The sequence below is a fragment of the Sturnira hondurensis genome, unplaced genomic scaffold (genome assembly GCF_014824575.4).
Source record: "Sturnira hondurensis isolate 20B ecotype Veracruz unplaced genomic scaffold, ASM1482457v3 Scaffold0021354, whole genome shotgun sequence".
NCBI classification, from domain to species: Eukaryota; Metazoa; Chordata; class Mammalia; order Chiroptera; family Phyllostomidae; genus Sturnira; species Sturnira hondurensis.
In genome coordinates, this window is record NW_028093985.1 from 2048841 (window position 1) to 2064693 (window position 15853).

Consider the following 15853-nt stretch of genomic DNA (forward strand, 5'->3'; position numbering starts at 1 on the left):
TCTTTAGATTTGTATTTTTCAAATTATGGTTTAAAAGATGCTGAGTCATCATGGCTTTTCATTAAATTGATGGGACATTTTGAGCGCTCCACCAGGCAAGAGTCAATACAGTTCTGCAGAAACAGATTTAACTGTGTGTTCCTAGTGCATCCTGATAGGACCTTCATGATCTGTCCACTTTGTGGCCCTGGTCTCGAGAGGTGAATGGGTTCTTCACTCTAGGAATAGAGGGAGAAAAAGGCACCAGTAGTCTCTCTGTTCTGCTTATGCAAATATCCACAGGCATTCTGCGTTATACTTTCAGATGATGGCCTTGTTCTGGGACATTTAAAATATCTTACAGCTGTAGCTAGAATTTTGCCATATTAAAATGTAAGAAAAACTATCCAGTTTGCATAAAGATAATTGGATGTAAGTTCTAATTATCTGTAAAAGTGTCATAGCTGGTAGGGGGTAGAGTAGGGGGCAAGGAAAGGAAGATGTCCTAAAAGAGAAATCTTCCAGCCAGGCCTGCGGCCAACTTTATCCATGTTCTGTCTTCTCTGACACATGTAGGAATGAGGGGAACAGACTCCTGATCCCCCAAAAGCCCCATTTTGACTCTGGGGTGACTGTGGGACCCTCCCCTCAGTGGGCATCACGGTGGGAGTGAGTAACACTAATTGATAATGAACTTGAAGTGAAATGCACCCAATTTTTAAATAAGCAAATCCTAGGCAGAGGGGCTAGGAACTTCTACTGTGGGAAAGATTCGGGAGTGCACAATAACAAGGTTAACACAGGGACAAGTCTGACTGGGACCCAAGTCCTAAATTTTCTAAGGTTTAAAGCAGTATTTTGGTGAAAGTAAAATTATATGTACAATATGTAGCCATTCTGTTACTTAAACTTAATAGCTATTTTAAGAAGTTACAAAGGGGAAAATAAGCAACACTATTTATTTTAACAAATTATACAGCAGAAAATTAGTGGATAGAAGACGTGTTTGTTCTGTTCTAAAATATATCTTTAAACCCATTTTTTGTGTTTCTGCAGTAAGAAATGCTTGTCACACCCTGAACCAGTCCTTCCCTCCCCTCCCCATACACATAGAATTTAAACATTTTATGAAATAACATGTGAAATGTATTCTAATATTTTTTACTATATACAATTTTAAAATTCTGGTTACAACCTACTGAGTCTATTTGAAATTCCACTAATGGAATTTTGAAAAATGGTATTATCGAATGAGAACCTAGAAGTAATTCATAAAATATTGTCTGTAATATTGAATGTCTTAAGTTAATAACAAAGAAAAAGTGTAGCCCAGTTTGAATTAACAGAAAAAGAAATGTTTTAAAGTGTAATATGCAAAGTAAAATAATACTAATCCTTCTACGGTGTATTCACAGTGACGGAGAAAAGCTGTATGTAACCAGGAAGGCTTGTGTTAAAATAGGCTATTCTTGCGGGCAGTCAGCCGTCTGAACTAATTCTTGTTAGTACAGAGACCACAAGTTGAAAGACAAACAGAGGCACAAGATATCAGCAAACTTTGACCCCCCACCCCACCCCCAGACCTCTTTCTACCCTCAGATTAATGATGAATTAAGAAAACTATGTAGCACTGTAAATGATCTGTAATTCTGTTACCGTAATGTCCATAGCTGCAACATTGACCGGAAAGGTTTTCTTCAACACTAAGCTTTAGTTTCTCATGTGAAATAATTGTACATACCCCAACATATGTGAATGTTGAACTAAAGAAAAACATGAAGTCCACCTCCAGTCTGTCTTTCCTGTCTCCATGCCAAGGCAAAGGCTGTCCGTGTGCTTGTTAAGGAGAAAACTTCACTTTGGAAACCTCAGCGGCGCCAGTGCCGACCCTCCCTCACTGCCAGGTTTGCCGTGGACAAGTCCACAGACGGCAGACTAATCGAAGCGCTTGGATTAGAGTCCCATCTAAGGACCAAGTGTTGTGTCGTTTACTGAGCAGACGTTTAGTGGCTATTGAATAGCCTGTGGTTTTTTCAAGAAAAATAATCTAAGTGCATTATTCAATGTTTTATATTTTTGGTTCTCTACGTTTCATAACCAAGACAGTTTTGTTACATTGTTTTTAAAATTTTAACTTCAGAACTGTCACAACCAAAGAAAAAGGCATTTAAAAATGCAGTTTGTTTGTTTTGTTTGTTTATTTGTCACTTTTCGTTTTATATACAGACAAAAGAATAGTAGTTACCGGAGGGGAAAGGGAGTCGGGGGGGTGGGGGACACAGAGGGTAAAGGGATGAAAATGTTTGGTGATGGAAGGAGACCAGACTTTGGATGTGAGTGTGCAATGGAGTATTCAGGTCATGTATATAAAGTTCTATACCTGGAATTTATATAATGTTATTAACCAATGTTACCCCAATAAATGTAATTTAAAAATTCACTGTGCAGTTAATATACCTGTGAAAGCTGTTGGCTTCCAAGGGGGAGAGGTTTAAAATGTAAATATTAAGGAATAAGCCAGAAATGTGGAAGGTCAAATTCTTTCCTTTAAATTGCATGGTTATCAAGGTTAAAGAAGGAAAGAAGAGCGTTAGTGGTTAAGCAGAACTGCCCCCTGCTTCTGAGATGGGTTTCTCATGGGGTGATTTTTCGAAACCTCTGAACATGATAACCTAGTGGGACGCAGTCGGGACTTCACTTGATTCCTGTGTGACCTGCGTCATGACACCAGCCGGGCGCAGCCCTTGGCGTGTCTGTCCTCCCCTGTGCCGCTGCCCTCCTCCCTGAGTTTTCTGGCCCAGGGAGAGCAGAGAGTGTCACACTGCATGTGGTCACGTGCAGGTCTCCACCTCCCCAACAGCTCAGTGGCTTTATTTGGTCTGTGTTCTTAATATTCAAAGGATCACTATTTAGGGCTTACAATAATTACATTTACAAAACAGAAATTGGGTGATACCAACTCCAACCAGCTTCTGTATCTTAGAGTCCCTGACATGGTCTTAGCTAGGTAGAAGTGTGCGCTTGGGGAAACACAGTTTTGTTGAAAAAGAGGATGTTTAGGGTGGGGGAAAAACCAATAAAAATGACTTAAATAGAAATTTTATTAGAACCCAATTGATCCCCCCCATCCCTCACGCCAGTGAGGAATTGAATTCAGAGATAAAAACCAGAGACCCTGTTTGCTGTCTTGGTTGTTTACTTGTTTGCCCGCTTTGTGCTTCAGCTCCAGCCTCGATGCTCTGGATGCCGACAGCGAAGGGGACGGGCCTCCGGAGCAGTCTCGCTCGTGTCCCCCGCCAGCGTCTCAGAGTCCCTCGGGAACTGGGATTCCTAGTGGGGACGAGCTAGACTCTTTTGAGACCAACACTGAACCAGATTTTAACATCGCCAGGACTGAGTCACTTTCTCTATCAACTAACCTGCAGTCAAAGGTATTCTTATTGGTATTAATGCGGTTTATTCTAAGTAAGGAAAATGTGTCAGCTGAGTATACCCATCCCTGAAAGACAAATGTTTTATTCACATGGATAAACTTTATTTTTTCTTTTGGGGACCCATGTGCTGACTGATAGAGTTGTTTTTTTAATCTTTCCTACACTGATTTGTATATTCCATCTTCCAAGCGCTGATTTGTTTTCATTAATTCGCCACCAGTACATATAATCTTTCACATACTTGGAAAATTTTACCATCTTACACAATAATTTCTCCCATCATCCCTCAAGCAAAAAGGGAAAAACTGGTAGTATTCAGTGGGTGTAAGTGATCAAACTTGTTTTGCTCACATAAAATTTTACTTGGCCTGCGTGACGAGGTGAATAATGTCACTAAGGCAGAGGTGATGTTTGTTTAGCCTTCCTGACTGCATGAACTAATCGGGAACACCATAAACTTGTCGGTTTTTCCATAGGAGACAGGTTTTCTCTCATTGGCCCTCTCACATGGGGGTTTCATTTTGTTGTGTTTATTTTTCAAAAGATTAAACCCTTCCAGTCTTACAGAGAAAGCCCTTTTGTGTTTGGACGTGTGTTTTTCCTTTTTGATTTGCATTACTGTATCCTTTTTTCTTCTTCAGTTGAGTTCATCGCTATGAAAGAGTATGTGCTGTGTCCAAATGGCTCTTACCGTGAACACACGGCTGTTGTGATGGTGTTTGGGTTTTGTGGTATAATCTACAATGTCCAAAACGCATTTCCTGTGTGTGCAGCACGCACAATCACATCATTGCTCCCCTCGGACATAGTGGTGCCTTTATTTTAATTTTTGAGCAGAGGAGACTCCCCAGGCCTGGCGAACCATCAGAACTCAGCGCCGGGCCTTGGTCGCAGACCCGGAGCCCTTCCACTTGGCCTGGAAGCCTGTGGAACTGTCACAGTCTTTTGAACCTGAAGATCATGTGATATTTCTGGATAATATGTTTGTGGATGTAGATCCTTCTTAGTTTTGCATTTTGGATGGAATTGTGAAACTCATCATTACTTGAGATGAAAAGTAACTCAGTTTCTATGAAGCAATTCGGTGTTGCCCATTTCTAAGAAGGATCTGCCCATTAAAATATATTTTGCCTTGCTCTGTCATTATCCTGTGTAACTTTTTACCTGAGGGTTCTGGATAATTTTCAAAGTCCCATTATTGTACAAAACGATTTCCACATATGAGTTCAGTGCAGAGGGTGGCATTCGGCAAAGGCCCTTTGTGGCCAGCTCACTGTGAGGGTCATAGGCCAGCGTGGGCTGGCCTAGCTGACATGCAGACCCAGAGGGTCCTCCCTCATAAGTCAGCCAGGGGAGCCACAGCCCAAACCCCTTTGAAGCAGGGTCAGGCATCTGTTTTCAGCTTTCCTTCAGGCTCTTTATACCAATGAACTTTGAGAAACCATGTGTTTTCACTTAGGTGGAACCGAAGAGACCAATGCTTGTGAAGGACAGTTGCTGATGGCTTAATTTTAGTAATAAATTTTGCATTACCTTATTTTAGCCCTAAATTTAAGTGCTATCTTACAAATAGATAGGTGGAACGAATCCTAAGGCCAGCAGGCCTCTGTCTGTTGGAGGGGAGTTGGGTACCATAAATGGCTGTAATGGTGCTCTATTGCGTATTTGTTTAAATTTTCTAAATCATGTAAGAAAACCATGTTTTAATTATCTTACCATCTTGCATTTTTATATATGTTGCAAACATTATAACAAAAATAGTATGTAATTAGAAAAACAGGAACAAAAATGGCAGGCCATTTGGAAGGAATGAGGGTCTGTAAATCAGTGATATTCAAACGTCACCCCAGGAAAGGCCGGATGGAAAGTCCATTAAAAGATGAGCACAGCCCAGGAAGATTTGTGTGGCGGCCTGACGTGTGCTTCCCCAGAGGCTGCAGTGAATGTCATAAACTTAAACAGCTCTTTGGAAGTTCTAAAATATCATCATTGTAAATGACTGTCCCTCTACCCTTTAACAATCAGTAAGCATAGAGATATATATATTAGTATAGAATTTGCTCTAATGCTACAGTGTAAAATAAAAATAACTGACAACTCAGGTGAAAAAAAAGCCAGACTCGTTAAATATGCAGAGAAAAACTCATTTGACTTCATGTTTCACTTTTAACCAATTTGGTTGGAGTGCCATAATTGCACCTGAAGTATCTATAGGAACTAGTCCCCAAAGCATTAAAGAGACAATAACATTTAAAATTGTGAGAGGCAAACAGAAACTATGAGATTGCATCCCAGATTTTCAGGTTGAATCCTTTTATAAATATGCTGATTTAGTAACATTCAGGGTGAACATATACTTTCAAGTCTCATGTAGTATTTTTTAAAAAAACATCTTTCTGATCTCCTTTAGGAACCATTGCTTTCTGGAGTTCGCTCACGTTCTTATTCCTGCTCGTCGCCCAAACTTTCTTTAGGAAGAACTCGGTTGGTGCGCGACTTGACAGTGTGCAATTCGAGTGAAGGTAAGCATTGTTTACCCTTTGTCTCCTACAGTGCTCTGCTCCAGGGCAGAGTTTCAGTGGGTGAAAGTGCACAAAATAGAGAACAGCAGCTGGCACGAGTTTCGATTGTGTTTTCTACGCGTAGCAAAATCTTTTTCTCTTGGATATCACACAAGTTAAAGGTTTGATTTTGATAAAATTACAAATTTATACACTCATCTCTGTTGCTTTATTCTTCGAATAAGATGTTTTCCTCAAGGATAGTATAAACTAGAATTTATTCTAGGCTCATTATTTGTGAGGATTTTAGAGGATTTTATTGAAGTTAAGTATAAAAATTACTTTTTTCCTATGTGTAAATTGCTGAAATAATCAAACTCCTCAGAGGCAAACCACTGCAAAATAGATTACCTTTCTTTATTTAGCAATGAACTTTTAGAAAGTTGAAATAAGAGAACTATTTGAAACATGAATAAATGTATCTCAACATTTTTTGTGGCAGTGCAAGCATTCAGAAGTAAATTTTATGCAGTGAAATTTTAACTTAAGTATAGTATACCTACAGAGAGGGGTGCAAATTATAAGCATATAGTTTGATGAATTTTTAAAATTGAATCATTGCCTGGAACAATTACAGGCAACTCTGAGCTGCCTGGCAGTGCCCCTCAGCCTCTGCCCTCATTTTCAACTTCACTTGGAAATGTAACTATGTCATACTGTCTTCACATACAATACTGTGTAATCATTGCATTTCAAGGCACGGTTGGAGGTATTCATGCTACTCTGTAATATATAGCATTATAATAAAATTTTGGTCAGTGTATTAGATAATGACTTTTTGTCTCTTTAAGAGTCTTAAAAGACTCAAAAAATTTAAGATGTGCTCAAGTATTCTCAATTTCTCAGTGTAGACCATTTAAAATAGGCTTCATTTCACTCTTTTTTTCTTTCCTTTTAAAAATTCTTGCTTTATTACGTGGTTACTTTTCATTTTTGTGCTATGTGGAACAACATTGAAAGCATAATCTTTGTGCTTGGAGCTCCCATCCTAAACAGTGACTTGTCTATGGGAGATTCTCAAAAGATATTTGTTGAAAAATGTTGTAGTCCAAATATATCAAATACAGAACAAGTGCAATTTGGTGTGTTCCCCACCCACTCCCACCCCCGTGCCCTATCTGGGAAGTCTTTTGGAAGAGGAGAAAACAAGACTACATATGTGTTCATTTTAATTTTTGGAATGGGAAGAAAGAAAAACGGACTAGAGACCGAATAGTTACCTTTTAGGGGGAAGGAAAAGAAGATGGATTAAATTTTCCCTGTATTTTTTTTCATACCATGAGTATTCCTCAGATATCCAGCTCTCCTTAATCTTAGTTGAGGTTGGGAGTCCTTTTAATGGCAGCTTGACACCTTTTTACTCACAGTCCTAAGTAATGGATTAACTTTATACTATAACTATTGGGAAAATACTTTTAAGTCTTCTGTGAAATGTGCCAAATGGTGACCTTGCCTTTATGTTTGGAATATCTCTGATTTTTCAAGTCAGTTCTGAAATTTGAAATTGTTGAGCAGATGTCTAAAAAGGAAATTTATTGTTTACAAGGGGAAAGAACCCTCACTTATAAATTCTTTAATGAATAAGGAAGGGTATCTGTGCCTAACATAAAATCCTTAACTCTTTGCATTTGAGTTAGAAAATACAAAAAAAAATGACATCCTTTGTTTTTCCTATGAATAAAAGCTTTTCTTTAGACAGTACATTTTAAATTATTTAATTTTTAAAAAATTATTGATGAGAGAGAGAGGAGAACAAGAGAGAGAGAGGAGAGCGAAAGAGAGAAATCAGTTTGTTGTTCCACTGATTTATGCATTCGTTGATTGATTCTTGTGTGTGTTCTGACTGGGGATTGAACCTGCAACCTTTTTGTATTGGGACAATGCTCTGACCAACTGAGCTACCTGGCCAGGGCTAGACAGTATATTTTAAAACAGTACTATTTGAAGTTTGATATTCTCCAATATCAAAGGTAAGAATTACAAACAGGTAATTTAGATTGAGGTTACACACTAAATGTACAGATCCCAACAGATATTCTTGTATAGTTGCAAATCTTGGACTGAAACCATTTATCATAGTCAAAACTATTGAGCTATGGAGAATAAATTAACTTTTTTAAATCATTTTTTATTGTTGTTAGAATACGCTTGTCTCCATTTTCCCACCACCGCGTTCCCCCTCCCTACCCACCTTCAGCCCCCACCCTCAGTCCTAAAAAGAAGGAATGATTTTACCTGTGTGTGATCAAAGCACAGTGTGAAAGCTTGACTAGTTCAAAGGTATATTCTAATGTTTCATTGTTTAGTTTGCATAGAATAGTCAGAGGGTAAATTGATGTTTGTGCTGTTAGAAATCCTCTCTCAAGTTTTGAATAGTCCTAAATATTTTCTCTATTTGAGTAGGTTCCAAGTCTCCTTTTGCCCCATTGGAAAATTCCCATATATGAACTGTAATACAGATATACTAAGATACAATGGTCTTTCTGTCCTTTTTATTCTTATTTGTGATCTCTCTTACTTGTCACTTCCAAAGGGTTACTTACTATCACATCTTCTTCTTTTTTTTTGAGCCAATAGTATAATAGTGGAAACTTTATTTTTTAGTGCTTATATATATAAAACAAAATCCAACCCTATATATAATTCCCTTTGGTACATCATAGGCTTAGGGAGAAAGATTCATTGAGGTGATAATTATAACCTCGCCAAGATGGACAAAGTGTTCTCTATTGAAGAACCTGAGGAGTAAAGTGAATATACTTTTGAAAATTATTGATCACTAATGGGTGGACTCCTATGAGACTTTGTTCAGTGGCCTTATTAGCTCGATTACTTTGGACAAGAGGCTTTATTCTCTTGGCACCTCCTGAACCTCAGCCTATTCACAATAAGGATGCTGATTTCTGCCCCCAGGAAGTCCAGTGGGGCAGGTGGTTCTCCCTTCCCCAGGAGCCATGAAGTGCGTTTCCAAACTGGCTGCCGCTCGGGTTTTGTACAGGTGTTGCAGCTGTGTTACAACAGATTCTGCCTGAGGATGGACTTCAAGACTTTTCTTTTGTGCTTCGCTTAAAAAGCAACAAAGATGTTTATTGATTCTGTATGTAGACTAATTAGTGTTATGAGTGAGGTATGAGGCTCTGGTGAGAAATATCCAAAAAGATAGAACTAATTTTCTGCACTTAATATTCGCTATCCCTTTGCTGATGCTAACTTAGTTCATAAAATCATTAAGTGTTGCTGTGTTTTTGCCTCTTCTCCATCCTCTCCAAACTAGGGAGAGTAATAAAGATTTCCAGAGCAATGCCCTTCTTATATAAAGGGGCTTATTTTTTCATAACTGGTGGTACCTACATTGAAGAAAAGTGGTTGAGCGCATGCCTTTCAGACTGATACACAGCTGCTGGTTTGTCGGCTGCAGTTTTCATTTTGTTGTTCTGTGTCTTGTAGAGCAGCAAAGAGCTTACAGCCTACCGGAGTCACCAGGAGAAAAAAGGTATGTTAACTGTTCCAAATTCCCGAGGGACTGCTTGATCCGTCTTCGGAAATGTGTGCACATCACTTGGGGTATTTGTTTAATAGTTGGTGAGGCTTCTGTGTAACGAGCCCTTCCTTCCTGTGTGATCTGTGTCAACACAGGTTGGCCGGCTGCTCCTCTCAGTCCCCAGAGTGCAGGCCTCCGGACCGGGGACAGAATATTCTGTTTTGGGTTACTGTCCAAGCCAAATACTTCCAACATACAGGATCAAAGGGAGCAGTGTGAGGACCCCCTGCTTTAGAAAGGCATCAGGGTCTGGCTAGGTCTGTCCGTGATGACAAGAAGCTTTTCTGTGGCAGCAGGCCACTGACTGGTCAGTTGTCCAAAATGCCCGGACATCTCTGTGACCTGTCTGTATGGAGTGTTGTTCAGAAGAGTTAAGTTTGAAACAAAGAGTGAATGGTGCGGAATGTACTTAGGTGTTTTCAGCTTTCTGACTGATGTGCAGATTTGAAAGTTTTATGCCCAACTGGGCACCTCTTTCCCCTCGAAGGTAAGACCATCCCTGGAGCAATATTTGGGAAGCTGAGGGGGGAGCAGGTGAGACTGTTGAGTTAGTTCTCTGGGTCTTCAGCACTAACTGCTCATGAGTCACACTGTGAAACAGCCTCTGTGCTATGTCAGAAATGGCGGAGATGCTTGGCTTTAAGAGACCATGTGAAAAAGAGAAAAATGGTTTTAATTTTGGTAATGTCAATGCTAAAACCTTTTGATATATAGATCAAGGTGGATTATAATGCTTTAAATCTTGGAATAAAAGTATTACTAAGATAATATCTGGTGACAGAAGGTGATCTGATTTTGGGTGGTGGGCACACAATGCAATATACGGATCATGTGTCATAGAAATATACACTTAAAACCTATCTGATCTTATTAACCAATGTCATCACAATAAATTTAATTAAATAATCAATAAATAGCTCATTGAATATTGCCTATGTAAAATAATGTCGGTCATATTTTCCTTGTCTGTGGTTTTTGTTTTCCAAATTCCAGAAGGTTTTGTAAAAAAGTTGACTGTTTCATTTCATAAGCATATTTTTAACCTGTAAGTGCTTGTTTCCTGTCCTCTGCCTGTTCCTTCTGATAACATTGGACTCTTCTTTTATAAATTAAACGTCTTCTATTTCTTGAAAAAGGAAAAGTATTAACAAGGAGAAGCGTCCTTTTGTTTCTTCTTATACTTTGAGACTGGAATAGACACTTTGAGGTGCAAACACCAGAGTAAGACTAGGACGTTCCTTTAAGAACAGGAGGTTTGCGATGACGCTGTGATGGTGACAGGATGGCAGGAGCAGCAGGAGCTGCTGGCGGGTTTATGAGGTCTGCGATGTTTTGAGCTGCTTACATTTATTATTTCATTTAAGCAGTTTACTAACTAATTCTGGGACTTGTTCATTACCCCAGCCATCATTTTGCTGAGCGTCCTCTCTCTCTGCCACCTTCCTCGCAGTTGGTGAAACCATGGGCTGGTGGTAAAGATCTTTGTTAAATACAAAAATATGTATTTCCCATTAGGAGAGGGACTGAGGGCTGGAAAAACAGTCATAATGTGTATGTTAGATGTGAATCTACAAAATGCTTTAACTTCAGTGAGATGTGTAGGGACTGTCCTTTTCTCTCTTATTTTACATTTTCTGTCATTCTGGGCTTTCCCCCCTATTCCTTAGTCTCCCTTGGTCTGCATCAGTCACACCCTCGTGTGTGTCTAGGCGAGGAGGTCATTCCCCTCACCTCTTCTATTCCTCATGTTTTCCTGGATATGCCGGGAAGAGCCCTGGCCATACCCATGCTTAGCTTTGGTCGTATTGTACCTATTTACTTGAGGGTCCACCTGCATTGGAATTTTTATTTACATTAATCACTTGGTTTCTGGAAAGGAATGCAGCCAGGTAAAAGGGGTGCTCACTCCAGAACTTGCAGGCTCATTTCTGCAGCGTGGATGTGCTGCCTCTTCCAGCTTCTTACACATCATGGGGCACGACCCCCATATTGTATGGCACCATCTGTCTTACATTTACTACATCTGTCATCTTCTACTAAAAGATATTTTGAGCAGCCGAGTCTTCAAAGAAGTCTCATTATGTCAGTTTTCAATTTGGATAGTGAGAACTTTTTTTAACATTTAGATGCCCAGTATTTTTTAAAAAGTAGGTTATAGATATAATAATTTAAGGATTAGGATATTGAGGATATATATTCTTAAGATATTTTAAATATCGTTTTCCCTATTAAAAAGGCAACACCAAAAGTGTCTCTGAAGAATGGGGCTTGTAAAACTTTCCTGTGGGTGATTCCATTGGTCATCAAAATGATTAGAGCTTAGGTATTCTTGTTCTGGAGTTTAAATTAATTTTTTTCCAAATTCTTATAAGGTAAAAAGCTATTTAAATTCTGTTATGTCATCAGTTGGGGATTTTTCTCTTCTCAGTTCTTCACTACAGTACCTACTTGTCATATAGGTTAATACCACACAGTTAAATTGCATTTGCAACATGGAATCAACCAACCTACCTTTGTCCAAAAGTTACACTGTGTTACCCATTTTCACAGTGTGACACTGGACCAAGTCCGTGATATTCACATTCCCACCAGGGTGGATGGTTATTCTGATTTAATATCTAGTGTTTCAGTATTTTTTGTTCATATTACCATGTCTCAGATCTTATCAGCCATTGAACTTAAAAGTTAGTTCTATAATTTTATGTAAAGAGATTTTATTTATTTTTAGAGAGAGGGGAAGAGAAGGAAAAAGAGAGGGAGAGAAAAATCAATGTGTGGTTGCCTCTCATATGCCCCCTACTGGGGACCTGGCCTGCAACCCAGGCATGTGCCCTGACTGGGAATTGAACCGGGGACCCTTTAGTTTGCAGGCTGGAACTCAGTCCACTGAGCAACACCAGCCAGGGCTAATTTTGTGTACTTTTGTAGAAGTATATAGGATACATAGTAAATTGTGGTGTATATACACATTTTAAATCAAAACTGAAACATTGTTCTTGATATTGTCTTCTGTAGGAATTTGGAGTAGAGTTGAATGAATAATTTTCTTTTATTTGAGAGAGTTTAGTTGTGTTCTTGCTGGGAAGTAGGGAACAAGACTTCTTGACCTCAAATCCACATGGACCTAACTGTCCTTTAATTTGGAGGTTTCCTCTCCTCAGCCTGCTGCTGTTCTCTTAGACATTTAGTGGCGCCTTTTGTTACTCAAATGTGTTTTGTCCAGTATCAAAGTGAGCCTGTTGAATATTATGCCATGAGTTTTGAAACTTAGGATGCTAAGGACATAAGATTCTATTAATCGGTCAGTTACCTAAGGAGGTGGCTGTGGAAATAGAAAGGAAATAAGAGGGTCTGAGTTCCTTTTTGTTACTCTTGGTAGTTATAGGATACATTCACTTCTTTTTATTTCAATTTAAATATATATTTTATTGATTATGCTATTACCGTCACCCCTTTTCCCCCTCCTCTTTATTCCTCTCCACTCTGTACCCCACTCCTACCAGCATTCACCCACCGTAGTTCATGTGCATGGATCACACGTATAAGCTATTTGGCTTCTCCATTTCCCACGCTATTCTTAATCCCCCCTGTCTATTTTGTACCTACCATTTATGCTTCTTATACCCTGTACCTTTTACCCCTCTCCCCGCTGATAATCCTCTATGTGATCTCCATTTCTGTGATTCTGTTCCTGTTCTAGTTGTTTGCTTAGTTTTTTTGTGTTTTCTTTTTTAGGTTCAGTTGTTTATAGTTGTGAGTTTGTTGTCATTTTAGTATTCATATTTTTGATCATCTTCTTTTTCTTAGATAAGTCCCTTTAACATTACCTGTAATGAGAGCTTGGTGATGATGAACTCCTTTAACTTGACCTTATCTGGGAAGCACTTTATCTTCCCTTCCATTCTAAATGATAGCTTTGCTGGATAGAGCAATCTTGGATGTAGGTATTTGCCTTTCATAACTTTGAATACTTCTTGCCAGTTCCTTCTTGCGTGCATAGTTTGTTGTTGTTGTTGTTGTTGCTGTTTGAGAAATCAGCTGACAATCTCAAGGGAACTCCTTTGTAGGAAACTCTCATTTTCTCTTGCTGCTTTTAAGGTTCTCTCCTTATCTTTAATCTTGAGTAATGTAATTATGATGTACTTTGGTGTGTGCTTCCTTGGGTCCAACTTCTTTGGGACTCTCTGAACTTCTTGGACTTCCTGGAAGTCTATTTCCCTTTTCCAGACTGGGGAAGTTCTTCTTCATTATTTGTTTAAATAAGTTTTCAGTTTCTTGCTCTTCCTTTTCTCCTTCTGGCACCCCTAATCTGGATTTTAGAACATTTAAAGTTGTCCTGGAGGTTCCTAAGCCTCTCCTCATTTTTTTGATCCTTGTTTCTTTATTCTGCTCTGGTTAAATGTTCCTTTCTTCTTTTTGCTCCAAATTGTTGATTTGAGTACCAGTTTCCTTCCCATCACTGTCAGTACCCTGTGCATTTTTCACCTTGCATAGCCTTCACCTCTTCTGTTTTGCCACCACACTCAAGCATTTCCGTGAGCATCCTGATTACCAGTGTTTTGAACTGTGCATCTGATAGGCTGGCTATCTCTTCATCCTTTAGTTCTGTTTTTGGAGCTTTGATCTATTCTTTCATTTGGACCATATATTTTTTTTTTGTCTCAGCAGGCCTGCTACATAGTAAGGGGTGGAGCCTTAGGGATTTTCCAGGGTGGGGCAACCCATATCACTGGGTTGTGGTGCTGTATGTTGTGGGGGGTCGGAGAGGGAACAGTGTCACTTGCTTGGCTCTTGGCTGGCTTTCAGTCACTTCCCCTGCTACCCACAAGCAAATTGGGCCCTTGTGGTGCTGATTCCTGAGTGGGTGGGTTTGTGTACATTCTAGGACCCTGTGGATCTCTCTAGTGAACTCTCCTGTGAGGCTGGGAGTTTCAGGGGGAAATACAACTTTTCATAACCAGGAGTTACTTTTTTTTCTTAGAGAATTATTATATGGATTGGGGAAGAAGAAATGATCAGTGTATTCATGGTTTGGGCACAATTGCTTTTATCTTGCCTCTTATTTGCAGGGATTGTCCAAGTCTTCTCTCCTTTACAACCCAGAGAGCTTCGGATTGCAAATAGCCCAATTGAGTGGGGGGACTGAATGGAGAGGCAGACCACCTGCTTCTCGGACTGTGCTGCAAAGGAAATATGTGTCTGCTGAGCATTATCTCTATGTTCTAAAAATAAATAAAATCCAGTTTTATGTTGTTGGTTATTTGGCTTTTCTTCGCCTGAGGAAAATTCTATTAGTATAGTAAACAGGGAGATGAGTGTTTGCAGAATTAAATTATAAGTTCAGGTTGTCCTTTATTTCTCTAATATTTTATGTTGAAACATTTAAAAGTGTACAGAAAAGTTGAAAATATATATACTGAGTGCCTGTCTCTACCCCTTAGGTTTTGTAATTGTTGAAATTGTGAGATAATTGCTTTATCTAACTGCCTATCCATCTAGAAGATGTATTTTTAATAGCTTCTATCTTTATCTTAGAATAACCATTAAAACCTGAAAAATGTGTGTAAATATATATGTATAAATGTACGTATAAATATACATGCATAAATCATATATTAAAATGTGCGTATATGTGTGTACACAACTTGAATAAGTCCTAGAAAACAGGATAACAGATTCTGTTTTTGTAGAATTCCAGAAGAAGAATGGGATAAATATATCATCCCTGCCAAATCAGATTCTGAGAAGTACAAAGTGAGCCGAACTTTCAGCTTCATCATGAACAGGATGACGAGCCCCCGGAATAAATCTAAGGTAGCCATGGGTTCGTGCCCGTCAGCCATGACGTAGGGGCCCCGTTTCTCAGCCGTCAGTGTGGTCTCCCCTCCTCCTCTGGAGTCGCTCACTCGGACTCTAAATGTCCGTATTTGAAAACCTTTATGTTTTTATGGAATATTGTCAGCAATTTTCAACTTTTTTCATCTCGTGGCATACATACTAATTACTAAAACTTTGCAGCACACCCAAAATATGTCTTTTTGCTGCTCGGACAAAAACAGGTATGATTTTGATTCACTCACAATGGATGGCTATTGTTGTGTTGGCTGCTGTCATTTTTTAATTTGATGGTCTAAGCGAAACGAGCTCAGAGCCCCTGACTAAACAGTCAGGTATCACATGTTTTAAAAATTCTTATGGCGCACGGGTGGAAAACTGCTGGGCTGCCATCGGCAGAGACAACTGCATCTGAGTGATGTTACGTGTTGGCGTCATTGCGCCCTTTGGTGTACAGTCCTTCTGCTCTGATAGAAAATGTGGAGACTTTGTTTGTATGACTT

At 39.2% G+C, this 15853-nt stretch overlaps 1 protein-coding gene across 3 annotated transcripts in view; it reads left to right on the plus strand.

Moving 5' to 3' along the window:
• ARHGEF28 (Rho guanine nucleotide exchange factor 28) overlaps positions 1-15853 on the plus strand; it is a 281452-nt gene that overhangs the window by 187369 nt on the left and 78230 nt on the right. For all 3 annotated transcript variants that reach the window (XM_037032058.1, XM_037032059.1, XM_037032060.1), the window contains 4 exons: positions 3203-3410; positions 5824-5935; positions 9422-9467; positions 15206-15329. In XM_037032058.1, coding sequence (XP_036887953.1) covers positions 3203-3410; positions 5824-5935; positions 9422-9467; positions 15206-15329 — 490 coding nt within the window. The remainder of the gene's footprint in view (positions 1-3202; positions 3411-5823; positions 5936-9421; positions 9468-15205; positions 15330-15853) is intronic.